This window comes from Rosa chinensis, chromosome 6, assembly GCF_002994745.2.
Source record: "Rosa chinensis cultivar Old Blush chromosome 6, RchiOBHm-V2, whole genome shotgun sequence".
Classification (NCBI taxonomy): domain Eukaryota; kingdom Viridiplantae; phylum Streptophyta; class Magnoliopsida; order Rosales; family Rosaceae; genus Rosa; species Rosa chinensis.
The window spans coordinates 59,700,433-59,724,923 of NC_037093.1; the positions used below are offsets into that span (position 1 = coordinate 59,700,433).

The 24,491-nt window shown below is 38.4% G+C and overlaps 4 protein-coding genes across 5 annotated transcripts; 2 read left to right on the plus strand and 2 right to left on the minus strand.

The window, feature by feature from the left end:
- The first annotated feature begins 6 nt into the window (after positions 1-6).
- LOC112173779 (AFG1-like ATPase) lies at positions 7-5,527 on the plus strand. Its single transcript, XM_024311459.2, has 14 exons — positions 7-293; positions 373-509; positions 587-729; positions 816-961; positions 1,041-1,120; positions 1,260-1,517; positions 2,134-2,244; positions 2,520-2,648; positions 2,993-3,114; positions 3,218-3,287; positions 3,568-3,660; positions 4,147-4,274; positions 4,826-4,967; positions 5,207-5,527. The coding sequence occupies exons 1-14, from the start codon at positions 167-169 to the stop codon at positions 5,339-5,341; spliced, it is 1,821 nt and encodes a 606-aa protein (XP_024167227.1). The 5' UTR covers positions 7-166; the 3' UTR covers positions 5,342-5,527.
- A 5,434-nt stretch (positions 5,528-10,961) lies between these two features.
- LOC112172355 (adenine nucleotide transporter BT1, chloroplastic/mitochondrial) lies at positions 10,962-14,096 on the plus strand. Its single transcript, XM_024309655.2, has 3 exons — positions 10,962-11,876; positions 13,114-13,275; positions 13,357-14,096. Exons 1-3 carry the CDS (start codon positions 11,313-11,315, stop codon positions 13,825-13,827), a joined length of 1,197 nt encoding a protein of 398 aa, XP_024165423.1. The 5' UTR covers positions 10,962-11,312; the 3' UTR covers positions 13,828-14,096.
- A 389-nt stretch (positions 14,097-14,485) lies between these two features.
- Positions 14,486-16,242, minus strand: LOC112172357 (uncharacterized protein At2g34160). Its single transcript, XM_024309656.2, has 5 exons — positions 16,018-16,242; positions 15,840-15,888; positions 15,642-15,704; positions 15,481-15,545; positions 14,486-14,806 (listed from the first exon to the last, which is right to left on the minus strand). The coding sequence occupies exons 1-5, from the start codon at positions 16,138-16,140 to the stop codon at positions 14,717-14,719; spliced, it is 390 nt and encodes a 129-aa protein (XP_024165424.1). The 5' UTR covers positions 16,141-16,242; the 3' UTR covers positions 14,486-14,716.
- Positions 16,243-16,554: 312 nt separating this feature from the next.
- On the minus strand, positions 16,555-23,805 carry LOC112169464 (cellulose synthase A catalytic subunit 1 [UDP-forming]). Of its 2 annotated transcripts, none has more exons than XM_024306492.2 (14): positions 23,525-23,804; positions 22,772-22,967; positions 22,505-22,686; positions 22,330-22,420; positions 22,057-22,243; positions 21,575-21,841; positions 21,132-21,477; positions 19,751-19,888; positions 19,533-19,658; positions 18,849-19,061; positions 18,494-18,758; positions 18,109-18,305; positions 17,631-17,981; positions 16,555-17,542 (listed from the first exon to the last, which is right to left on the minus strand). In XM_024306492.2, the coding sequence occupies exons 1-14, from the start codon at positions 23,603-23,605 to the stop codon at positions 16,955-16,957; spliced, it is 3,228 nt and encodes a 1,075-aa protein (XP_024162260.1). In that variant the 5' UTR covers positions 23,606-23,804; the 3' UTR covers positions 16,555-16,954. The 2 variants fall into 2 exon arrangements, with proteins under 2 accessions (XP_024162260.1, XP_024162262.1); XM_024306494.2 differs by having other exon boundaries at positions 16,955-17,542; positions 22,330-22,411; positions 23,525-23,805.
- Positions 23,806-24,491: the final 686 nt, after the last annotated feature.

Sequence of the window (24,491 nt, forward strand, 5' to 3'; positions counted from 1 at the left end):
GAACAGAAAACGACGAAGAATGCGTCGTCGTTTTCCCCACCAACTTTTCGCTTTTCCACTTGGCTGGTCGGAAAACCGGCCACGTCGCGTCTCCGTCTGCCTTCCTAATTTCTGGTAACGCTTTTGTATTCTGAAACGTCACTGCAGAAAATTTTGATAGAATAGAATGAGAAAAGCTTCGGCAATCTCAGCGATCCTATTTGGGCTCGTTCGCGGCCCAAAATCCAATTCCAGCTTCAATGCAATTCGCTGTTACTGTGATCGAACAGTTTCCAACTCCAGAAAGCTTCCAGGTTTTTTTTTTTTTTTGGTTTTCTGCGAATTTTCAATAGAGCTGTGACTTTTGGATCCTGATGGGGTTTGTGGTTTCAGGGCCATTAACGCAGTACAAGAGGTTAGTTGAGCAAGGGAAGCTGCAACACGATCCGAACCAAGAAGCGGTGGCTTCGCAATTGGAGAACTTGCTGGGGAGGTTAGAGCAGTATGAGAGAGATATGGAGGAATATCATGTAAGGTTTTTGAATTTTGAGCTCAATTGTGGAGTTTGAGAATGCAAAGTTTGAATCTTTATGTTCAAGTTTTGCAGACAAGCCTGGCGAATTGGGAGAAGAAGAGAGAGAATGAGCGGCGGAGGATTTTAATGGAGGAAGCTGAGAGTAAGCAGAAGGATGACATGTGGACGTCAGTGAACAACCAAGGGAATAAGCTTTTCCGGAGATGGATGTCCAAGTAAGCCAGCTTATCGAAAATGCTTAGAGAATTTGTACTGTATTGCTATGTGGATCAATGTTAGTTATGATTCTGCTTTGGCTCAGGAAAAGACCTGAGAATGTAGAACCTGGAGTTGGGAAATGGGTTTCGTACTTAAATAGAGAAAGGAAGTTGGATTCAATTGTTGGACGTCGTCCAATTGCTCCTGCAGCTCCGAAAGGACTGTATATTTATGGCAATGTTGGAAGTGGTATGGTTTTGTGTTGTGTGTATCTTTTATATGTAAAGTGAGTATGTGGGTATGACTCAAAGTTTGCTATTCTGATCAGGAAAGACGATGCTTATGGACATGTTCTATAGTGCCACTGAAGGAATAGTTAAGCATCGAAAGAGATATCACTTTCATGAGGTGCGGTTTTGAATAGGATTAACTGATCATACTCATGTGTACCTGTTTTATGTTTTTGAAACGTGGAAGATATGGATCATCTTCTCTCCAAGTTGACCATTGATAATGCAAAGTTAAACCCTTGATTTTCTATTTACAGGCTATGTTGAAAATTAATGAACAAATGCATCAGATTTGGAAAAATCAAGTGGCAGATAAGTCTTTGCAGTCCAGCATTGCTAATTGGATAATGAGTCTACCCTTCGATTCGAAGGTCAAGGAGTGGGTGGCTGCAGAAGAGAACTACAAACAACAGGTTCAGATGAAAAACATCCTTCCAGCTGTAGCAGATAAGCTTCTCCTAGATCGGCAGGCAGATCAAAACGGTGGCAGCATTCTTTGTTTTGATGAGATACAGGTCCGGTTAAATGTGTGCTAAATGAGTTTTTCCTTTTTGATACTGTTAAAAGTTCATTCCACACCAGACCCGACCATAATAGGGTATATACATTCTAATTAGGAGAATGGGTCATCATTATAATTTGACATACTGTCTCTTTAGTCAGGGATTAATGAATTTAAAACCTTATTGATTTTCATTCAAGAAATAACGACTAGAATTTGAAGAAGTTACTTGATGAACGTACAGAGGGGCTTTCATGTATCAGAATGATATGATATAATGATAAACTTAGAGCTATATAGATTTAAGAGATCTGGTGATCCGTTGATATGTAAGATGAATAACAAAGGAAACAAGTAGGTGTTCTGTTAACAGTTGATTCAAGATCTCTTCTTATCTACTCTTCCCCTTTCCATGCCTTCTTTATCTTTTATTACAGTTGAAGATCTTTTTCTCTGATTCAAAGTTGGCATTGGACATCTTAGAGGTCAATTGCATTTATTTGTTTTCTAAAGCTTAATTTTAGCATTAACAAACTCCTAAACCTGTTATAAATGGGGAAAAATAAATGAAAACAAGGTTATAGAATTTGCAGCTCATTTTATGACTTGAAATTTCTTTCTTATTACAGACTGTTGATGTATTTGCTATTGTGGCCTTATCTGGAATTGTTAGCAGATTGCTAAGTACTGGAACTGTTTTTGTGGCCACCAGTAACCGAGCACCAACGGACTTAAATCAGGTGTGCATGTTGTGTCTTTTAACCCCTGTGACCTTATTTATTAATTATGTATTGGCATTTTGCAACATATCCTGTTTAATTTTATTCATATAACTTCTTGCGTAAGGACAGTGGAGTGATAAATATAACATCATTTTCTCCAAATTATTTAGCAACTTGGTTTACTTCTATTTTGATAAGAACATATCATTTTTTGAGAGTTTCTGTCGTAGTGAATCTTATAGAGAAACCACTTTGCTTAAGATTAATGGTGTTCACTAAAATTCCTCATGCAGGATGGTATGCAGAAGGAGATCTTCCAAAAGTTTGTTGCCAAATTGAATGAACACTGTGAGAATGTTCTGATTGGAAGTGAGATAGATTATCGCCGTGTTATAGCTCAAAATCAAAGATCTAAGGACCAGGTGAGTATGATACGTTTTAGTGATAGCTTTGCTTTTCTCTATTTCAAATCCATGCAAAGTGTAAGTTCTAATAGTTTGCATAAGTGCCTTAAGTCCTTATTCCTTAACAATAGATTCATATATTAATGGTGTATCTCATGGCTGTCTTCCAGTAATGTTTGATGGATATGCATCAATGATGTGTCAATCTATTGGGCATTTCTGTATCTTACTTTACTTTCTTACTTTACAATTGAAAGTAAAGTTAGATTATTTTTCCTTTCAAGTATTTTTTTTTTCTTCTGGTATTTAAGTTACATATATAAGAAATCTGGTGGTCAAATTTTACCTGCTTAAACATATAGGATCACTACTTCTGGCCTTCAGACAACATTGCTCTGGAGAAATTTGAGAGAAAGTGGCAAGAAGTCACAAGCCAAGTAGGGGAACAGATCACCTCGAGTACTATTTCAGTGATGTTCGGAAGGTACTTTTATATATTTTTTGGTCTGTACTTCTTTCAAAATCAAAAGACATCCATTTGTTAGTATTACCTTACGTAATTGTAGGACCCTTGTTTCTTGAATCAGAAAACTGGAGGTTACTGAAAGCTGTAATGGAGTAGCACGATTCACATTTGAGTATCTATGTGGTCGGCCTGTAAGTCTTTGCAGTTTCTGTGCTGTTATGTTTTATCATTCATTATTATCTGATGACAGTTTAAGCGCAATAGAATTTATGGAGGTTTTCTCCTTTCTCAAATCTATTGAGTCAAGTACTGAATTGCAAAATATTTCAATTAAGACTACTTGGCTGCAGAATGACATTATTTAGAGTTACCTATAAGGAAAATCATAATTAAGCACTTCCATGTTTCTAATGTTTAGAGCCTTTTTCTTGAAGCTAACAAAACTCTTTGTCCTTTGTGTATTGACTTCAGGTAGGTGCAGCAGATTATATTGCAGTAGCAGAAAATTATCATACTGTCTTCATATCTGGCATTCCAGTGATGAGTATGCGTATCCGTGATAAGGTACTATCACTGCTTTTCTACATTGTTTTTCATCTGTTTCATGTTCTGCTCCTTCTTCATTTCAATTTGAAAGAATGACTGAAAAGAAGTTCTATCAATAATACAAGTTAGGTTATAAATATATCTTAACAGGTGTTAAGTGGGCATAAATTGAAATTGAAGAGAGAATGAGACTGGGGGATGTGTAGATGAGTACTTTCTTTCACATTAAACACATGCTTTTGCAAATTGGTACTTTGATTCTCCAAAAAAAGAAAAGTCCAGGGTGGGGAGAGGGTGAACTTATGTCCCAATTTTTTCAGAGACAACTTTAACATGGAGACACACACACACACACAAAACAAACACACAATGTACCAGGCAAATAAGTACACATATACATAATTAGTATGATATTTGTACACATACTATATTTATGTACATTTTCTATTTTATATGCTTCTGTATGCACCCATTCTAAGATCAACTTCCCTTCAAAATTTTCAGGCACGGAGGTTTATTACCCTTGTTGATGAGTTATACAATCATCATTGCCGCCTATTTTGTTCTGCAGCTTCCTCTATTGATGATTTGTTTCAAGGAACTGAAGAGGGTGCACTTTTTGATCTAGAGAGGTAATTGTTCTTTTTAGTCTAAATGTTGATGTTAATTAATGATAGCAAGAGATGCCGATGCTTCAAGATCATCATTATAGATCAGGAATTGCACCTGATTGCTGTGTTTTTAAATAATACTCTTCTGAAGAATATTGTCTATATCGTCCAGTAGATCTGTGCTGCTTGCAGAGCAATTTTTTGCTTATTAGCTCAATCTAAAGAGAACAATATGAGGACCTATCACTGGTGTCAGTACGGGTCTCAAGGGTTTAGATTGTATCATTGCATCATAAACTTCCTGGTGCATGTTGGTGACAATTCGAAGTAGTTTCCTACAGAGGGCAAAATAATTTGGTGGGAAAATAGCCTACTTATTTGATCATCACTCCATCCCCGGCCCTTTATCACTATAGCTTTGAAAATTGACATATTTTGCTGAATGGTGTTAGCAGTCTGCATCTTTTAGTTTTCTCATGGTTGGTAATCAATCTGCATCTTTTAGTTTTCTCATGGTTGGTAATCTGCTGGATTATATGGTTAAATGAAGATACATACTTTTTTGCTTCCAGTTTCCAGTTTGAAACAGAGACAGAAGGTGCAAAGCTTCGCCGCGATGTTTTAGCAGAAGGGAATGTGAGTTCAGGAGGTGCCCCAACTGGTATAGTATCCATGCTATCTGGTCAAGAAGAAATGTTTGCTTTCCGCCGAGCAGTGAGTGGTGTTCTTTTTCTCTGAAACACTTCCCTGTTTCTTATTGTGGCCATGAGCATCTTGTGATGAATAATGACTTGCAATAATTTCGAGAATGGAAATAATTTACCAACTACTTGGATGATATTATTTCTTGTTTATTAGTGTTCATCATAATAGCATGCTCTTAACATTTCTTAGGCTTTTAAGCTTGAAAATTTAGAGAGACTGTGTGTTAAAGAAATGTGGTTTCTGTGTAGGTTTCACGACTGATTGAAATGCAGACACCTGTATACTTGGGGGGAGTTCATAGTCTTCATCCTTATTTCCAGAGACAACGTCAAGAATTTGAAAATATTACTGCAGAAAACTTACAGCCTCAGTTGTCTTTCTAAGAAACAAAATATGGTAACACCAATCCTTCCTGTATATTTGTGATTTTCAGTCCGTGTAGCTCCTAAAGGTTTCAATTTTAATAAGATAGCAATTCAATATTTAACAATGAAAATCAATGTTGTATGTTGACCAGACAAAAATGTTGTAAGATTATTATTCTAATAAAAGAAGAGATTGTTCTTTGATTCTTTAGTCAAAGAATGTGAAATCGCACCTGCTATGCATAAGAATACACAGTTTAATTGATTCGTCTTTTGTGGAGCTATAGGTGACTAGATTATATTAATGCATATGGTTTGCTCCGGAGGTAGATGAAGTAGAAATATCCCCTTATTGAGCTATGTCTAAGAACAAGGTACTTGCACGCTTAAAATAAAAACTAATGTTATTGTACTTTATCCAAGGTCAGTTGACCTCCGATCTGATCGTTATCCCATGTCTTAGAACTTAGAACAAGCTGCTTAACATTTACCAAGATTGCGAGATATAGAAATAGACCAGTCAACTCAGAATTATCTTTCATTGCTTCCGACCTTCCGTTATTGGTTTGGTTTTAACGTCAATCACTGCCTACTTTCTTCTAATCCATTGCATATGGCTAAAAGGTTTTTTTTTTCCTCCTTCATTTAGTTATCAATTCACAAGCAATTGAATTTTCTTTTGGCGGCCCATATCGAATTAATAAACTCCAAGGTCCTGACTCCTGGCTAGCTAGTGCTCTTTTACATCGAATTAGTCTACTTTTTTTATATCAAAAACTCTCTAATGCATGGCTAGTGCTTCCGCTCTTACGGCCCTCTGTTTTTTGTCCTCTCTTCTTTTCTGTAGTGAGAGTATCCTCTTCGATCAGGATTGCACCAACTCTACCACAATGTAGAGCCAGAGGAACATAACAAGTTTATAAAGTATGCAATATATGTGTCAACGTTTATGCTTGTATTGAGGCAGACTACCATTGCTTAGATGCAATGGTTTGTAATTTTAGTAGTATCCTAGCTTCTTGCAAATTAACAAAAGTTGTTAGGACTACAGATCATCTGAAGTGTAACAAGGCTCTAATTAAGCAACAATTAGCTGAATTATTCAATGTCTTGCTTGATCAAAGCTCAAAATGTAGGGTCTTTTTATGGGCCAAACCTTCATATATATATATATATATATATATATAAATCCTAGCTTCTTGCAAATTAAGAAAAGTTGTTAGGACTACAGATCATCTGAAGTGTAACAAGGCTCTAATTAAGCAACAATTAGCTGAATTATTCAATGTCTTGCTTGATCAAAGCTCAAAATGTAGGGTCTTTTTATGGGCCAAACCTTCATATATATATATATATTCCTTAGCATCCAAAAAAATTTGCCCTTATAATAAAATCTACATTCATTCATATTTCATTTCATCAAACAGTTTATGCCTATTAAATTGAGTCCACAGATGAACACAAGACTTAACATGTTTGAAAGTTTTGGTGAAACTAAATTAAAATAAAAACTGTTATCATTGGACAAGTTGCAACTGTGAAATGTTTGCATTGTTCATCTATACAATTTATACAAAAGGTTATAGCAGAAAAAGAGCAAAATACAGATCGATATAATTAACCAGAACTCCAGAAGCACATAGAGTATGTTCCACGCTTGGCTTCGAGCTTCTACCAACAGCTGAGTCGAAGCGCTTCTTCAAACCTCTTTTCCATTAATGCCTCAGACGCTTCACCACTAACCAAGCACTTCTCATCCCGGTCATGGTGATCAGAATCTGCTCTTGCTTTGCAGACGATGCTGGTTCTCAGTCCCGAAACCCATTTCAGCGGCGAGACTTGAACGCCCAGAAAGCTAGTTACAGGTGATGGCAATGGAGCAAGATCAGAATCAAAAGATGGTGGTGGGTAATTTGATTTGATGTGGTGAGAGTGAGGGTGATCAGAGAGAAGGAGCATTGCTGCTGTAGGTGCCATAGATGATCGTAAACGCCCTTGAAATCAATCTGAGTTCCATATATAGTGGTATACATGAGAAGAGAGAAAAAAGACGACGATCCAGACATTGGTTACTAAAACCAGCAAACCGTACATTCTGTGGGCGTTGCTTGTACTACTGAGTCCGCTGCCCGCAAATGGTTCTAAAATCCACGTATAATATTGTATGACGTGCAACAGTATCAACGTGTCGACGCGCAATTGAATACCATGTCGGAAGTACAGTAAATTTTAACAATGTCTGTGAAGGCCAACATTAAACGTAAGCATTCTAGTAACGCGGATAAAGGTGATTGGCGATAAAAACGTTCAAGCCACATGTGAATGTGTGCATCTTGGTTTGTTGGCTTCGGCGAAGTCACGCTTAACACAACCCACCCAAAATCAGACCACAAGGGCACAACCGCACAACCTGCTAACCCGAGCAAGAGTTTGGGTCAGTTGTGTACTTGTGTACATGCGAGTCTGAGTGGGAGTCTTACACAAGAAATATATCATCAGGACACATTTCAAAGTGAGTTAATCAGACTCCTGACCACAAAGAAATATATCATCTTGCGCTTAACACAACCCACCCAACCAACCTGAGTTAATCAGACTCCTGACCACAAAGCAGGTTGTGCCCAAAACTAGTAACAAACCCGAGCAAGAGTTTGGGTCAGTTGTGTACGTGCGAGTCTGAGTGGGAGTCTTACACAAGAAATATATCATGACACATTTCAAAGTGCTAGCTTGGCCTAGAATTACTCATCACACGTCATTTTTTCTTTTTATATATTGATTTATTGTGAGAAAATTTACCAAAATAAATTCCTTGGCCACAAAGACACCTGAAATCCTTTCCTCGATTGCAACATATCTCTTAATTTGTTATATCGGTTAGGAGTAATTATCTTGATTTTCCTTGATTCCCAAGCATCTATTAATATCACAAACTTTTAAAATAATCATCCAATTTTATCAAGATGATTATCATCAGAGTCAATTTCATTAAATTATTTAATTTTTTTTTTTAAATAACTTTAAAAATAATCTTATATACAATTTCGATTTAAATTATCACGATAATTGTTTGACTCCCCATGCAGCTTTTTAAGTCTGAGCTTAGCTGAGCATTGTATCATGTATATAAAAGCTCAAGTCTGAAAACGAATATGTTTTGAGCTTTTGTGGCACTATGAGCATTGGACCAGTTGAGATTCTGAACAGCCTAACCACATGGAGTAGAATAAATTCCTTAAGAATAAACCTAGATTATACGCATTACTTCTTTAATTACATAGGCCTCTAGATCCTTGAGGAGAAAAAGATTTTGAAAAACATAGTGAATATGCTTAAAAATTCTTGCAGTACGTAAAAGCTGTATATTTGCAATAGGTTGGGGCTAATAGTTCCACTAGTAATAAGTTCAAATATCTCCTACATTTTACTTCTCTGGTCACAAAAAGTAATACATGAGCAAAATACATGTGAAATTCGAGAAAATAATCCTTGCTGCTATTGTATACCAAAAATCTCTCACTGGCCACCATTGTTTACGTATTCACCTTGCAATAGAGTCTAATTATGTGAAGTGTATGATTAGTTGAGGCTCATTTAAGAGTCTAATAACGTAAGACTCACTATACAATGTCTTTGTTTTCTAAACCAAAAATTACAAGCATCATATATGAAGTATTATATTAGACAACTCAAACAAAAAATTATCGCCAAGTACTTAACATATAAAACTATGGAAGTTGGGGGAAAGTATATTATAGAATTTGTTTGCATTCACTAGCTAGCTTTGGATTCCTCAGAAATATATACTCAGAATTAATCAGATTCTTCGGCATCAATGGTAACTTTAGTTACGTGCTTGATTGAAGCATATGCTAGTTTAGTTGGTTTCAAATATACTAATGAAAGTATACTATATATTCGAATATTATTCGGATTTCCATTCCAACACAAACCCAGCTAACATTCTAGTCCAGGATCAGCATATGCAGCAAGCCAGCAACATATATATAGTAAACAGTCTACTTGACTGTTACACTTAACTTTCAATTCTTTCTATTTCATTTCTCTGCATGAATTGAAGCATTGGTTAGCTCATGGTAGACTCATTGGTAAACTCTAATAAGGTTTAGAACATAGATTTGGTACGCCTCCCTAAATTGTGTTACTGACACAGAACATAGCTATGTATGATTAGTTGTTTACTAACATTAGGTATGGGTAATTGTTGTATAAAATAACCACAGTAAAAAAGAATAGCGAGCATTTTTATTTAGTTGATTGGTTTCATCATTTCTCATATAATAAATCAATCATAAATTTTGTCTCAGGGGGACTTTAGAGGGAAGTCCTACAAGAGAAACCCTAAGGCCGGCGATCTCTGTTTTGCTGGAAATTGTTCTCGTCCGGCGGCGCCCCGACGTCTGGGTGGCCTCCGGCCTCCTCACCGTCATGGGGTGGCTGCCGGACGGGTGATCGATATCGATATCTACCGCCCATAGGGCTTTGTCGAAGGGGTTGTGTTCTCGGTTTTGTCAGTTTTGATTCGGCTGGGCTCGTGGCAGAGGATGAGGTCGTGATGTTACTGGTCAGTTATTGGTCCCTGCAATGGGTTTCTTAGAGCGCAGACACCGCCTGAAGTTCGATCGACGGTGGTATGGGGCTGTGAGAACCAGATCGGGGATGGTGTTGTTCCATGGTGATGCAGATTGACCTGGCTTGGGACGACGCGGGACGTGGCTCTAGCGGCGTGGATCACGTCTAAGGAGAGCGGCGGACTGGATCGAATGGAACTTTGCCTGAAAGTGACGTACGACGAGGGACTGGGAGTCGATGGTGGACTGGGCCCTAATCAGACTGCTGGGCCCGGGGTGCTCCCCTTGGTGACTACCCTATTGGGCTCAGATTGTTGGGCTGGGATCCTATTCTAGTCCATTAACTTCTATTTGGGCTAGGGTTTAGGCTCTTGGCCCAAACCTATGTTTTTAGATTTTTTTTGTCTAATTACAATACGTTTTCTTGTATTAGGAACCTAGAACTTTAGCGCCTCTGGCGTAGTACCAAAGAAGGATTTCCGCTATCTCTACGATCTGAAATTTGTAATGAGTGGGTCTATTTCTACGTACCACTGTAGGTACTACCACTACCTTCTTGTCTGTCTATGTCCTTAAATGACAGTGGAATGGTATGTAATGGCTTATTCTGACTTGTGATGAATATACTATTTCACCCTGCGGCTTGATTAAAAAATATATATATATAATAAATCAATCATATTAAAATTTCATTAAAACCAGCAGATCTATTTTTCCTTTGCCAATAAAGCAATATATTTAAGGGAGAGAAAATGTAAGCTTAGATTGTAACCTAATTTTGTTGTATTAATTCTGCTGGATTACACTTTCAATTCTCTTGATTTTTTTCCCCTAAAGTGCAAATCTTTTCATTAAAAAAAAACTCCTTAATCATAGGATATTAATTTTAATGGTTCGAGTTTTATAAATGAAAACGGGTCAATCCTCGAAAGACCCAACCGTAGCCTTTACTTATACAAAGCGACAAGGCGTATATGGATGGCACAGGTCGTTTTATACAGGCGTCTCTAACCTGGACACAAAACCTAACTCCCTTCACCCACCTCAAAGGACACCTCACCATATTTAAGCCTACTCTCTCACTCCCCCTCCTCCTCTGTGTGAGAGAAAAAAACACGCAGAGAGATTCTTCACCCACCCCTCTCTCTCTCTCTCTCTCCCTTCCTAGGTTTTCCCTTACATTCTCTCTCCTCTCTCACACTCATTTCCCTTTCGTTTTCATCGCCTCCTTGTCTATATTCTAACCCAAACCCAGAATTTCCACCCACCCTATTGTTTCCCTACAAAATTTCCAAGCTTTCACCATGCCCACGTCTTAAAAATGCGTTCTTTGTATACCCATTTGCCCAAAATCGAATCTTTGTGAATCTTTTGGCAATCGTTGAGTCCTCTGATCAATGGGGCGGAGAGATGTTCAGGTTTTCGATGACAGGAGCGATGGATTCTTCTCCGTTTGCAATTTGGGGTTTCAATCGAGTCCTCAACAGGTGCAGTATCCCCACGCCGGAGGCTTATTCGCCAGCGTTTCCCAAGTCGGAATGGGGTTCGGAGTCTCGCCAACTCCGGAACCGCAAAACCCGCGCGGCGACGGCGGCGGCATGAAGCTGCCTTACGCCGACCTGTACATGAAGTATGTGGAGGGCATTAAGAATTTTGGGGCCAAGGAGGAGGAGGTAGTAGAAGGGGAAGGGGTGGTGAAGAAGAAGAAGGGTGGTCTCAAGTTGAAGATTAAGATTGCTAATCCTTCTCTGAGGCGGTTGATTAGTGGTGCGGTGGCCGGAGCGGTGTCGAGGACTGCGGTGGCGCCGTTGGAGACTATAAGGACGCATTTGATGGTTGGGAGTAGTGGGAATTCGTGTACTGAGGTGTTTACTGATATTATGAAGGTGGATGGGTGGACGGGATTGTTTAGGGGGAATTTGGTCAATGTGATTCGGGTTGCGCCGAGCAAGGCAATAGAGGTATGGGAATTGGTTCTTTTTTTCTTTCTCTTTTTGGTCATATTGATGATGTTAATATGGTTAAGGCCTTGAATTATTTGGTTGTAGTTGTTGTTTAGTGACCACTTGTTTGTTTGGTTGAGATATTGGTTCTGTTGGTTGTTGGCATTGCTTATAATTGATCATGCCCTTTCTGTTTATGACCTTTTCTACCATTACACATCCAGGGTCAAATGGGTAGTTTGCTTTTCGTACATATCCTTGATGTCATCACTTGTTTGTGTCAATTCTTGCTCTATCCAAATTGAGCCCTTATTGACCCCTTTTGATTTGGTTACAAATTCGGTTTACTTTTTCCCCATTTGGTTGTGCTATCACAATTTTCATTTAAAGCCCCTCGGTCCAATCACCTGATATAAATCTTGGTCTATAACTTTTCCATTGAAGTAAGCCCCTTCTTGGTGTGTGAGAACATATAGTTGTGGCAGCCTGGCAATCTTTAGTAGATTTGTGTTGCAGATGGTTTAGGTTAGCTGATGCTCGTGTTCTTTACAATATGATCTTGCAATGGGCCTGTCAAATGAACAGTATGAGTATGTTAACTCATGCTGAGTTCCTTTAGACTCAGTCTTGCAGAAAACTTTAAAATGTTTGTTCATGTTAGTAATGTTGTTCCTCATGTCGTTGATAAACATTTGCATTGTTGTCACTCCAGTCTCTTAACTCACTTAACAGTCATTAGGCATATCATGGCGGTGAGCATTGTGTGGATCAAAGAAATTGAGTTGGTTGCATGGTCCTCTTTGTTAGTCTTAGCTGGGGGAAATACTGCTGCAATTTCTGATTTGATGTGCTTGTCTGTTTTTCCTGTTAGCTTTTTAGTTTGTCATCTCTCATCATTGAAGAAGCAAAATTATGTTTGAGGAGATGACCTTTCTGGTTTCTGTTCAATTAACAAATAACTTTGAGGTTTGCTTTATATGGGGTGGGATACAAGAGCTTATATGTGTTTTTTTTTTCTTCTATTTATTATTTTATGTTATATTTTATCCCCATCTAGGTAGATGTCAATTACTCCCAATCCCTTCTTTTTATCATGCAGAAACAAATAAAAGAGACTTGAGATGCATGTTTAGCGAATCATAGCTATAGTATTGTTTGGAAACTTGTGTTCACTCAAATTTGGGAAGCAAGTTATTGATATGAAAGATATCAGTTTTCCTCTTTTTTGGGCTAAGATCTGTTCTCTTTTCTGCAGCTGTTCGCTTATGATACGGTTAATAAGCACCTGTCGCCCAAAGCTGGAGAACAGTCGAAACTTCCAATTCCTGCCTCATTAGTTGCAGGTGCCTGTGCTGGAGTGAGCTCCACACTTATCACATACCCCCTTGAGTTACTAAAGACTCGGCTAACTATTCAGGTACTGTAAAAAGCAGAAGTCCTGTTCCTATCTTTGACTATGCATGTAGTTATCACATGATGGTGTTTGTTTAATCTGCAGAGAGGCGTATATAATGGCCTTCTTGATGCATTTGTAAAAATTATTCGAGAAGAGGGACCTGCAGAGCTCTATAGAGGTCTTGCACCCAGTCTTATTGGAGTCATTCCTTATGCTGCCACAAATTACTGTGCTTATGACACATTACGGAAAGCCTATCGTAAGATTTTTAAGCAGGAGAAGATTGGGAACATTCAGACCCTTTTAATTGGATCAGCAGCTGGTGCTATTTCAAGTACCGCAACTTTCCCTCTTGAAGTAGCTCGCAAACATATGCAGGTGGGGGCCGTGGGTGGAAGGCAGTATAATGATGTGATTCATGCCCTCGCAAGCATACTTGAACATGAAGGTATTGCTGGTTTATACAGAGGGCTCGGGCCTAGCTGCATGAAGTTGGTGCCTGCAGCAGGGATTTCTTTCATGTGCTACGAAGCAATGAAGAAGGTACTGGTAGAGGATGATGAGGAAGCATAGGAAACTTACAAATCAGAGCAGGGAGAAAAGAAGTGGGATAACTTTTTTATGACACACGGCATGTTGCCCTTTTTCTCATTATTGGATTTTTTTTCTTCTATTGCGACTCAGCTCAGGGAGCCTTGGGTTTTTCTGAGGTTAGAATTTTGATGTTTTTGAGAATTAATATAAATGGCATTGAGTTTTTTGCTCTTGAAAGAAATTGTACGATATCAGATCCTCATGTGTTAGCTTTTCGCACAAAGTAATCCATCATCCAGGCATTCAAGCTTTGTTGCAGGGTATCCGAGGCCTCACCCATTATTGCATTGGAGACATTGCTGCTTCATTTTTTCCATTAGAGATTTTCCCTTTTAACCTGAGATCACGATCAATTTTGTCTTGGTTGGTAGTTGATGATTGGAGACAAACCACAATGAACTATTGTCTTGCAAATGCGGTACTTGGTTTCTTTGGGTTTTTAAAGAAGTGGAAGCTTTCCATTTAGCTCCCTAGTTACTGACTGATAGAGTCGCCTAAAAAGGTTACAAGGAATAACCAATTACTTAATTTTGGCTACTTGACAGAATCAATCAGTGCGCGCATGAAAACATAGAGCTAAAATACTTTCAGTGCTCTGGCAGAAGCAATTGAAACAACAAAATCACAAGCATTAAAGTGAACAAGGAGGATGATCTACCACCAAAAGAACAAGTCCAAAGCCTCCATATCATAAGATTCTCAAACACTGACCGAATCCAAATTTTAGCAGAGAGAACTGCATCTTACAACAATTCCTAAACGAAAGTTTATAATAGCTAAACAAAAATCACTTGGAGAAGCCAATCTAAGTTAGACATCCACAGCTTTTAAAGAAGGTATCAGTTACTGCAATCTGAAACAACACATTTCAACTCTGCTCCTCATATTCATTGGCTTCCTCGGCAGCAGCAGCCATTATCTCGTCAAACTTGTCTGACTTTCCCAGAAGTATCTCAATCTAAACAACAAAGAAAATCATAGGATATCATCAGCCTGTCGGCCTCCAAGATAAATTACAGAAATAAATTTACTTCATGAAACTAACGTTATGCATCCTGCTATAGTCAATTTTGATCAACACATGTACTGTGAAGATCTAAGAGAGTGACCAGCCCAGAAGCAACCCTTTACACCCAACCTGGTTAAACTATCTTTCAAATGTTAAACAGACCACCACAGCATATACTTTTCGTTGAACAAAACTAAGCTAATACTTCCTTCTTTGAAGTTGAAGGGCATTACATATGAACTAAATAAACTATCTAGAGAGCTATATGATCATTGAGGACCTGGCATCTAATTCCTTGAACATTAAGCGCAGAACTATTAATCAGAGACCATATCCAGATGCCAGTCCATTAAGACATTCAGAAACAAGCAAACTTGGAATGATATAATGCCTAATTTCCTCTAATGAAGATTTTTCAACACATATGACGCATATGTATGGTATGGTCCTTACAAGCAATAAAAGCTAGATGTCCCCATTTGTGGGTTCCATTCTATGTTTCTCTAACTTGCAAGCTACATCAACTAATTTTTGAATAACCCCTAGTCCTCATTCTGCTGACTTGTTTATATCAAATGTAGACACCATCATATAGTTAAGCTAATACATTATTCAAAATGTACCTTAGCTTTCTGAATTGGGCGCCCTCCTGCATCCTCCCTCATGTCAACAGTTTTGGTGATGATCTCTGCATAGGTTAAAAAACAGCCGCAAGTTAAAATAACATATCAACATATACCAAAAACAAAAACAAAACAATTATCAGCAAGGCACAAGAACATACTCTTCTCAACAGCCAATCCATTGTTCTTGAGGATCTCAGCAATGGTAACAACTGTAGCAATAGCTGTCGATACAGAACACAACAAATTGTCAATGTAGCTCCCAATTCCATAATACTGAATGATTTGACATGCATCCCAAAACTATAAATCACTTAATGCAACAAAAATTGAGGGGTAAAGAGGGAAAATAACAGTACCCATTCCTAGACCGGAAAGCTCCACCTCATTGTTGAGCTGCATGTACTTCTGCAAAGGCAGAATTGCAAACCATGAGTACTGAACACAAACAATACTGCATATGCGCACAATTAAAAACTAACAAAGCTCTTCTCGCAAAATCGATGAAACAATGGCGAAAACGAAAGGGGTCCCTACCTTGGCGAGATTGACATAGAAGAAGAGGGGCTTCTTGGTGTTAGAGACTTGGATGCGATTCTTCTTGTTGGCCGCTGAATCGGTGATGTGCATGTCGTTCACTGCTTCGGTGAGACCGTCCATTGTTGCTTCGCCTTCTTCTTGCTTTCGCTAAACCCTAACCCTGCTCTCTCCCAAATCTCAAAGCTCAAAAACCCCTGCGGAACTATAGGAGGAGGCTCTAGGGGTTTTAAACCACGCCAGTGGGCTCCTACAACTTTAATACGTCGTCGTTTGATGGCAATGACAAGTAAGACCGCGTGATTATGCCAATCACGCCACGCCGTTCGATCAACTCTGTTTCGAATTGACATATATGCCCTTCTCATACCTTATTGGTGTAAGTTGTACATTTAGTGCAAGTTGTAAATAAATATACACAGTTCTGCTCCAAGTTGGCTTCAGCTTCTAGTATTCTTCTGCAAGTTTTGAACAAGAAATCGCAGTTCCAGACTTCCAGTCACTAAGATTTTAAAGATGAAGACTTGAAGACAGAAATTGTGATCAACGAGAAAAAGAAACAAAGAATCTGTATTGAATTGTAGTTTCCAACATGGATATATGTTTACCCCATAAATAAGTTTACATGGCACAAAATAGCGTCCTATTCAGGCCGAGAACTGCAATAAATAGCTTCTACATCCTCCCCATAACAACAATACTGCACCACAATCACTAACATCGAAGTTCAACAAAGATAAATACTTGTGAAAGGAGCAACAAAAAGGTAACGAGGTTTCCTCTCATTTTTCATATCCACCAGACTCCCTATTGGGATTTCGACCGCACAGAGACTGAAACACAAAGTTCTGTAGACGACTTTACTTCACATCTTGTTATATACACACACAAGTGGAGAGAAATGGCGTTTCCGCAGCAGGAATGTCTCTGAAGTGAACTAACAATTGACGCCACATTGACCTTTTGATGCAGCTTTTGAAGCGTCTGATGTGAATGGGTCGATGCGCACCCATAGCAAGGAAAATATCGAAGCAAGGAGGATAGACCATACAATGACGATCGTAGGGGTACGATTTTGGCGACCCAACAGACCCTTCAAGAATGGGTATAGATGGGCAACGACCCACATGGCGAAAAACAGTTTGCCAAAAAGTGGCCCCCAAGATTGGTACCCACTGTTTATGGCATATGAAACACCAGCCACGATACCTACCAAGTTCACAATGAGAACTGTGGTGGGAGGAATGAGAAGTGCTGTCCACTTGAACACATAAAGCTCTGCAAAATCCCCATCCTCATCAGAGGCCTTTGATGTGACAGTGAAGTTGGTGTCAATCCCGGCAAGAACTTTTAGGAGACCTTGGAAGACAGCGAAAAGATGAGCAGATGTTCCACCGATGACCCAGAACTGTTCGTTTCTCCACCAGTCATCAATGCCGACTCCACTCCACCTAAGCTCAAGAACTCCAGTTGCGGCAATCGAAACGAAGAGAAGAATAAACCACATGCTAGCGAAGTTGCTTATCTGCATAAACATTCAACAGATTTAGTGCACTGTAAAAAATCATGCATTAAATTCAATGCAAGTAAGATCAACCTAAACTAGTACTTACCTCAGGAATGATGAACTTATTTGTGAGAAGGCAAAACGCAGGAAGCATACAGTATGCAATCAGAGGTATAGATGTGAGGGGATAAACAATGGTATTGATGTATGCAATTCTCTCCAGAAGCTTCATTCTCCCATTGTAGCCATACCATATGGGACAATGCCTGCTGAGCAAGATTTCAATAGATCCCAAGGCCCACCGAAGCACCTGGTTCAAACGATCAGAAAGATTGATGGGAGCAGACCCCTTAAATGCTGGACGGGGAGGCATGCAATAGACTGATATCCAACCACGAGCATGCATCTTAAACCCGGTTAAAATATCTTCAGTCACAGAACCATAGATCCATCCGATCTGGTGACAAAAGATAATTCAATTATAGTAAACACAACCGCAAGTCCATTCAATAACTGTAACTCAATGCTACTATTTAAATTTGGGAAATGAGAGCTGGTAGGACCAAATTGCTATACTAACTGACCTCTTTTCCCCATTCGGTCTTGTCTTCATACCCACAGCTTATAACATGTATGGCTTCCTTCAAAAGAGTTGCAGGGTTTGTTGTAGGTGGAATGCCCCCTTGTTCCATGAAGGTGGCTGCAATAAAAACTGGAGATTGACCAAAACGCTTCTCTAAGTTCTTTTGAGACATAAGAAGGGACCTCTCATCATCATAACCTGCAGAATACAAAGAATCTAGTTAACAGTTTAACACTAGACATGGATTGGGTAAATCACTGTTTTGGTTTATTTGTGAATTTCAGTGCTACTCAAATTGATCACTTTTTTTTCCAAATTTAACTGAAAATGGAATTGTTTAACGAAACTGGCAGTGGATCCAAAAGTAAAACAGAAGAGGAATCAACCTTCAACACCCTCCTCAATGTCTTCCATATTGAAAATGGGAATGGTCGATTCAGTTCTTTTGACAGCCCTCTTCTTGTCAATATACTTCTTATTGCTGGTCTTTCCCTTCTTTCTTGAACCACAACAACTCTTGAATATGATGTTTGGTTCCAAATCTTCCTCAGTCAAAACAGGATCATACCCATATAGTGCTTGCCTGTTGAAACAGCAACCAGTTCCCACATAGACTGGACCCTGGATGCCATCCAACCCTTTCAAGTTGATCTGCAAATAAGAAGAAATAACAATGTAATTTTTCCAGTGGAATGAAATTTGTCATTGCTGAATGATGATTACAAAACAAGTAGGACCTACATCAAAGAAGACAATGTTACGATTGGCATATCGATCGTGCATGTCAATCCCATCGAAACGTTGTGGGAACTGTACATAGCAGGTCTTCTTCCCATAAGCTGGGTCCATCATGAAACACATTGCTTCCTTAACAGCTTTACTGTTATTGAAGTAGTGATCACAATCGACGTTCAAAAGGTATGCACCATTTGTCAGGACAGCTGAAACTCGAATCTACAAGGCACATGGTAAACCATGTCAGAAAATTGAGATGGTTTGGGTATACAATTATTAATCAAAATACCTATTGTATCTCAGATAATCTTGTTTAAGAGAGGATAACAGTATTGCTATAAAACAAGGGTAATTTACAAACAATTGCTACCCCAAATTGAAAGAATGTTAGCATCCTCACAATATGATATGTATCATGCCATCATGGTGTACTTGGTCAAGGAATTATTGAGGATCCTAATCAGCCAAGTAACAAAGACAGATCCTCCAGAGAGGTCATAAATAGGAGCTAGTGGGGTGAGCATTTATGCAGTTATACAAATGCATATCAATGAAAAACAGATCATTTTGGGCATTTATCCATCTTTATCAGAAAATGATTGAATAACCAAAATATAGTTCCAACTCAGTCAAACTTTGATTATAGCAATCAGCAAAGAAAACTAATAAAAACAACTCAACAGAACATACCAATGCATTCATTGCGCCAGCTTTTTTGTGATGCTGGAAGCCAGGTCTCTTCTCACGAGAAACATAAACAAGTCGAGGCAGCTCATTGCCATCTGTATCAAGGCCGCCACTGTGGCCTAAGAAGACCTGCACTTTCACATGATAGAGAATTAAAATTACTATAAGAGCAAAAAAGAGGAGGCAGAAACCCAACACACTGGATAAAACATTGTGAGTACCTGGATCATTCCTGGATGATCCCTAGAATTGTTCCCAGGCCATGGAGTCCCATCCTGCATTGTCCAACCTTCTTCAGGCATCTTCTGTGCCTTGGCAACTAAGGCATTAATCCTTACCTTGAATTCTTCATACTCTCTCTGTGGGTCAAACAGATACACATTATTCTCCATTTGAAGTGCTAAACACATACAAAGTTATCACAATCTACTCTAGACTTCCTTTGAGCTCTCCTGGAAGATAACCAAAATTTATCACTTATAGACCACTAAAGATATCTACTCAAACAAGGTAAAAGACTATTACTTTAATATTACAGCAATCAAATCTACCAAATTTAACACTTTTTTTTCCTTTTGGATAATGGTTTGAAAACCCAAGATTCTACCAACAATAAAATTGGTAATCCTTTAACCTACCAAGCATTGAAAAAAAACATTTGTTTTGAGATGATAACAGGCACCAATAAGACAAAAGCTGGAAACCAGATCTCATATTATATAGCTTAAAGAGCAATGTACCACAAATAATGAAATATTTATTTTCTTATTCTGTTCTGGGTTTGGATAAATTATGTAATTAAACCAGGCTACATATGCAAGGGAATCAGAGAGATGATGTCCTGGTATACATAAACTGCTCTATGGTCATGAGTTAAATGATGATGTCTTGGACTCTTGGTACACATGCATTAACCTACCAAGCATTGTAAAAAACATTTGTCTTGAGATGAGTATAACAGGCACCAATAAGACAAAAGCTGGAAACCAGATCTCATATTATATAGCTTAAAGAGCAATGTACCACAAATAATGAAATATTTATTTTCTTATTCTGTTCTGGGTTTGGATAAATTATGTAATTAAACCAGGCTACATATGCAAGGGAATCAGAGAGATGATCTCCTGGTATACATAAACTGCTCTATGGTCATGAGTTAAATGATGATGTCTTGGACTCTTGGTACACATGCATTAACCTACCAAGCATTGTAAAAAACATTTGTTTTGAGATGAGAATAACAGGCACCAATAAGACAAAAGCTGGAAACCAGATCTCATATTATATAGCTTAAAGAGCAATGTACCACAAATAATGAAATATTTATTTTCTTATTCGGTTCTGGGTTTGGATAAATTACATATGCAAGGGAATCAGAGAGATGATGTCTTGGTATACATATACTGCTCTATGGTCATGAGTTAAATGATGATGTCTTGGACTCTTAGTACACATGCAAAGGATATCAGAGAGATGAATTATGAAATATGTAAATTTAAAGCAGGCTGTCACGCAAAGAATCAAAATGACCGTCTTGCTTGAAATGGGCATATGAGAAATAATCATGCCTAACTTTTTGAGGAATCCATGCACATTACTCACCTTCATTGCTCTGCGCTCTTTGACAAAAGAAGGCTGTATCTTGTCTTTTAAGTAATCAATCTTTTGAGCAAAATAAAACTCAGGAGCTCTAGGCTCAATGTTGTGTTTCTTGCAGAAAGGCACCCACTTTCTAGCAAACTCCGCAGTTTCAGAAAGGGCTTCAAATGTCAGCATTGCAGATCCATCATCTGACACATAGCAAGAGATTTTGTCCACAGGGTAATCCACAGAAAGTATGGACAAAACTGTGTTGGCTGTAACCAGAGGAGGTTCTTTCATGGGATCCACTGTACTCACAAACACATCTACTGGAGCTAACTGAGATGGTTCCCCATCACGATCATACCTGTAGTGTAAAAAGTATTCAGGTAATTTAAAATGATCTGAAAACAAAAGAACAACTCAAACTATAGATTGCTACAGAAGATATGAAGTTGACCAACCTCAGTGCGAGCCTGTCAAGATAGGTCTCACGATTTATGGGAAACCATTTTGGAAACTGATCCAGAAGCCATGAAAAAGCAAACCAAATCTCACAGATAACTGATATTAGCCATAATGGATATGCATCTTTCACTGGGTGAGTTGCACGGTATTGCAAAAAGAAACCCAGAATGATAAGCCGAAGTATGATCACAACACGATAAGGTGTCAGATGAGATGAAGAGATAGGAACAATACGACTCAAAGGTTGTCGAGCATCATCAGCCCTGAGATGAAAACAAAAGAAAACAAATTGTCATCTACAACGGAAAATCGAACCATATTCAAACGTTGTCTGCAACAAGGAAAAACAATTTTCATTTCTCTTGTTTATCATGTAGGCAAAAATGCATCTTCCAACACTCATTAATAACAACAGATGTTCAACTCAGTAATCATAACCAAGATCAGCAAGTTAAATAAAGCCTTTTACGATGCTCACATTTGGAGTTCTTCTCCGTTTGAACCAGTGCCTTCCATGTCCCCCTTTCCTTCAGGGTATCTACTGGTCATCTGCATCATATTTTTGTCCTGTTTGAGTTTCCATCCTTCAACCCTTTCTTTCCAGTCAACATTTCCTAGCCCATAGGAATTCAAGTCCTTTGAAGGATCAACTATTCTCACGGGAACTGTAACAATAAACTACATGATTAAATGACAGTTCAAATAAGCCATTTGTCAGAAGGCTTTTTGAATGAATATAATTAAGTTATACCTGGCTGCCGTGGATCCAAAGGACCTGATGTAGTTCGCACAGATTGGTTGTCAGGAGTAGCACAGGGTATCTCACCAGACACCTGAAGTGACTATAAGCATGTTAGTTTAAAAGAAAGATTTTATTTTTCTGATAAATAACTGGTATTGAGAAGCTCGTTTGCTTAGTTGCCTACCGATTGTCCATTTGTGAGAAGGGGAATTGGCTGTCCAGATTCATGTCTAGAGGAAGATGAGAGGTCAGGATCATCTCCTTGCCATTGGCGTCTTGCATTGCTAGTTCCTTGTGCATAATTGAACTCATTATCAAGATCATCAATATCATCCTCATCCTCATCTCCGTCCACGCGAGGACTCCCTGAAGTTTATCAGTTTAGTTAACTTCAGTGCAATCCTTGAAGCAAGCTATAAGCTCAATAAAAATTACGAAAAGAGAAGCCAACCTTTGTGCCTTTTATATCTAGTCTTGCATTGCGGACAAGCCTGGTTCCCATCTTTTCGCTCATACTCATAGCAAGGCCGACACACTGGGAAGGCACACTCATTACAGGCAACAAAGACATCGCCAGTAGCTGTAAGTCCGACAGTGTCACCACAGATCTGACATATCTGGCCGTTCAGATTCTTCAAGGGCTTCGCCTGCATTAATGAACAACAATGTTCGGAGAAAAGTTAAAAGGAAGAGTAGTCCAAGATCTTAGAGTGATCGGGTAAAGCAATCACATTCGCTTGTCCACAAGTGTCCCAATCATGATATAAGCATCAAAGATTGACCTTTACTATACACATTTCCAAGACATAGGAGAAATCATAAAAGCAATTACATAGTTGTTAAAAACGAGAACAGATTTTGATCAAATTTCCGTTTCAAATGTGTTGCATATCTAATGTTCTATGGCTTGCTTCAACAGATTTTGCCTTGTAGTGTCAAATCCAAATCCTTTCCCAATTTCACAATCAACACTCTCGGATCCAAAATACCACTACCTAAGCAGTAAAATCAAAAGTAAAAAGAAGAAAACATAAATTATTGCCTCTGAAATGCAAATTACGCTCAACTCAATTACAACAGCTAATAATTTCCGATTCAGTCAACATTTTACTGATAGCTCTACACTGCCGACACTCGGATCCGTCAAAATCCACCAAATTCAACTACAAAAATACGATTCTAACAAAATCGCTAAAGCACTTACTGAGCTATCGGAATCGTGACGGATCCGAACGAGCTCGTTCCTCTTGTAAGAACCGGCCACCATTCCGGCATTGGCTTCCATGGCTGGTTCTCAGCTGTTCAGGTTTCTGAAATTGTGGTGTTGATGAATATGAGAGAAGAAGAGGAGAAATGAAGAGAGATCTGAGCGTCGGTGTCGATGGTGTGATGAAGAAGGTGAGAGGAGGAGGATGTGAATTCTTGGCCTATTCACTACGACATCTCTGATCTCTCTCTCCACTCATGACAGCTTTCTCTTTGCTTGTCATTTTATTGCTAGTATATTTTCCTCCAATCTCAATTATTATTTTTTTCTTTATTAACCGGGTGAGCCGGTTTCCCGCTGTCCAGCTCGCTTTAGTAGTTGTACAGTCAGTGATCCATTTGGTAGGCTTGTACGCGTCTGCAAAAACTTCACTCGTCGATTTTTGTTTTTATTTTTTTCCCTAATTAGGTCATATTTTACTCTCTTTTTTAAAAAAAAAAAATTACTTTCTATTTTTGATAATGAATATTATGATTAGCCTTTTTTTTTATCATAATAGAAATGTTATCGGAATAAAAATTACATGTATGTCAATACAATCATATATCTACAATGACCTACATTTAATCGAACAAACAATTCATTTAGCAAGAAGTAACTTTTTTATGCCAAATACAGAGACAGTCAAAAACTCAATCACACTGTCAACCACTGCTCAGGGTCTACATACGAGCAAGTAAACAATGCATTCTCACAAAGTATCGAATTCAAGAGATCTAAACACTACTTTTCGAATTGATGTGTCACTTTCAGAGAAATTACTTCAGTGTTATGTTAACGACGATTAATTACAATCTAACAAGTGAATTTGCTGCTAAGCAAAAAAGTGTTTTTTATCAAATGTTTTATTCAATTGAATATGATTCGGATAATCTCGCTTAATTGTTAGCTGATTTCATATTCA

Excerpts from the sequence above, each read along its gene's own strand:
- LOC112173779 (XM_024311459.2), top strand. The coding sequence starts at position 167 with ATGAGAAAAGCTTCGGCAATCTCAGCGATCCTATTTGGGCTCGTTCGC. Across the intron at positions 510-586 it reads GAGATATGGAGGAATATCAT|ACAAGCCTGGCGAATTGGGA; the intron begins GTAAGGTTTTTG and ends CAAGTTTTGCAG. Across the intron at positions 2,649-2,992 it reads ATCAAAGATCTAAGGACCAG|GATCACTACTTCTGGCCTTC; the intron begins GTGAGTATGATA and ends TTAAACATATAG.
- LOC112172355 (XM_024309655.2), top strand. The coding sequence starts at position 11,313 with ATGGGGCGGAGAGATGTTCAGGTTTTCGATGACAGGAGCGATGGATTC. Across the intron at positions 11,877-13,113 it reads CGCCGAGCAAGGCAATAGAG|CTGTTCGCTTATGATACGGT; the intron begins GTATGGGAATTG and ends TCTTTTCTGCAG. Across the intron at positions 13,276-13,356 it reads AGACTCGGCTAACTATTCAG|AGAGGCGTATATAATGGCCT; the intron begins GTACTGTAAAAA and ends TTTAATCTGCAG.
- LOC112172357 (XM_024309656.2), bottom strand. The coding sequence starts at position 16,140 with ATGGACGGTCTCACCGAAGCAGTGAACGACATGCACATCACCGATTCA. Across the intron at positions 15,705-15,839 it reads GCTTTCCGGTCTAGGAATGG|CTATTGCTACAGTTGTTACC; the intron begins GTACTGTTATTT and ends CTGTATCGACAG. Across the intron at positions 15,546-15,641 it reads TGGATTGGCTGTTGAGAAGA|AGATCATCACCAAAACTGTT; the intron begins GTATGTTCTTGT and ends TAACCTATGCAG.
- LOC112169464 (XM_024306492.2), bottom strand. The coding sequence starts at position 23,605 with ATGGAAGCCAATGCCGGAATGGTGGCCGGTTCTTACAAGAGGAACGAG. Across the intron at positions 19,889-21,131 it reads AAGAGCGCAGAGCAATGAAG|AGAGAGTATGAAGAATTCAA; the intron begins GTGAGTAATGTG and ends TTTGACCCACAG. Across the intron at positions 18,759-18,848 it reads GTAACATTGTCTTCTTTGAT|ATCAACTTGAAAGGGTTGGA; the intron begins GTAGGTCCTACT and ends TCTTATTTGCAG.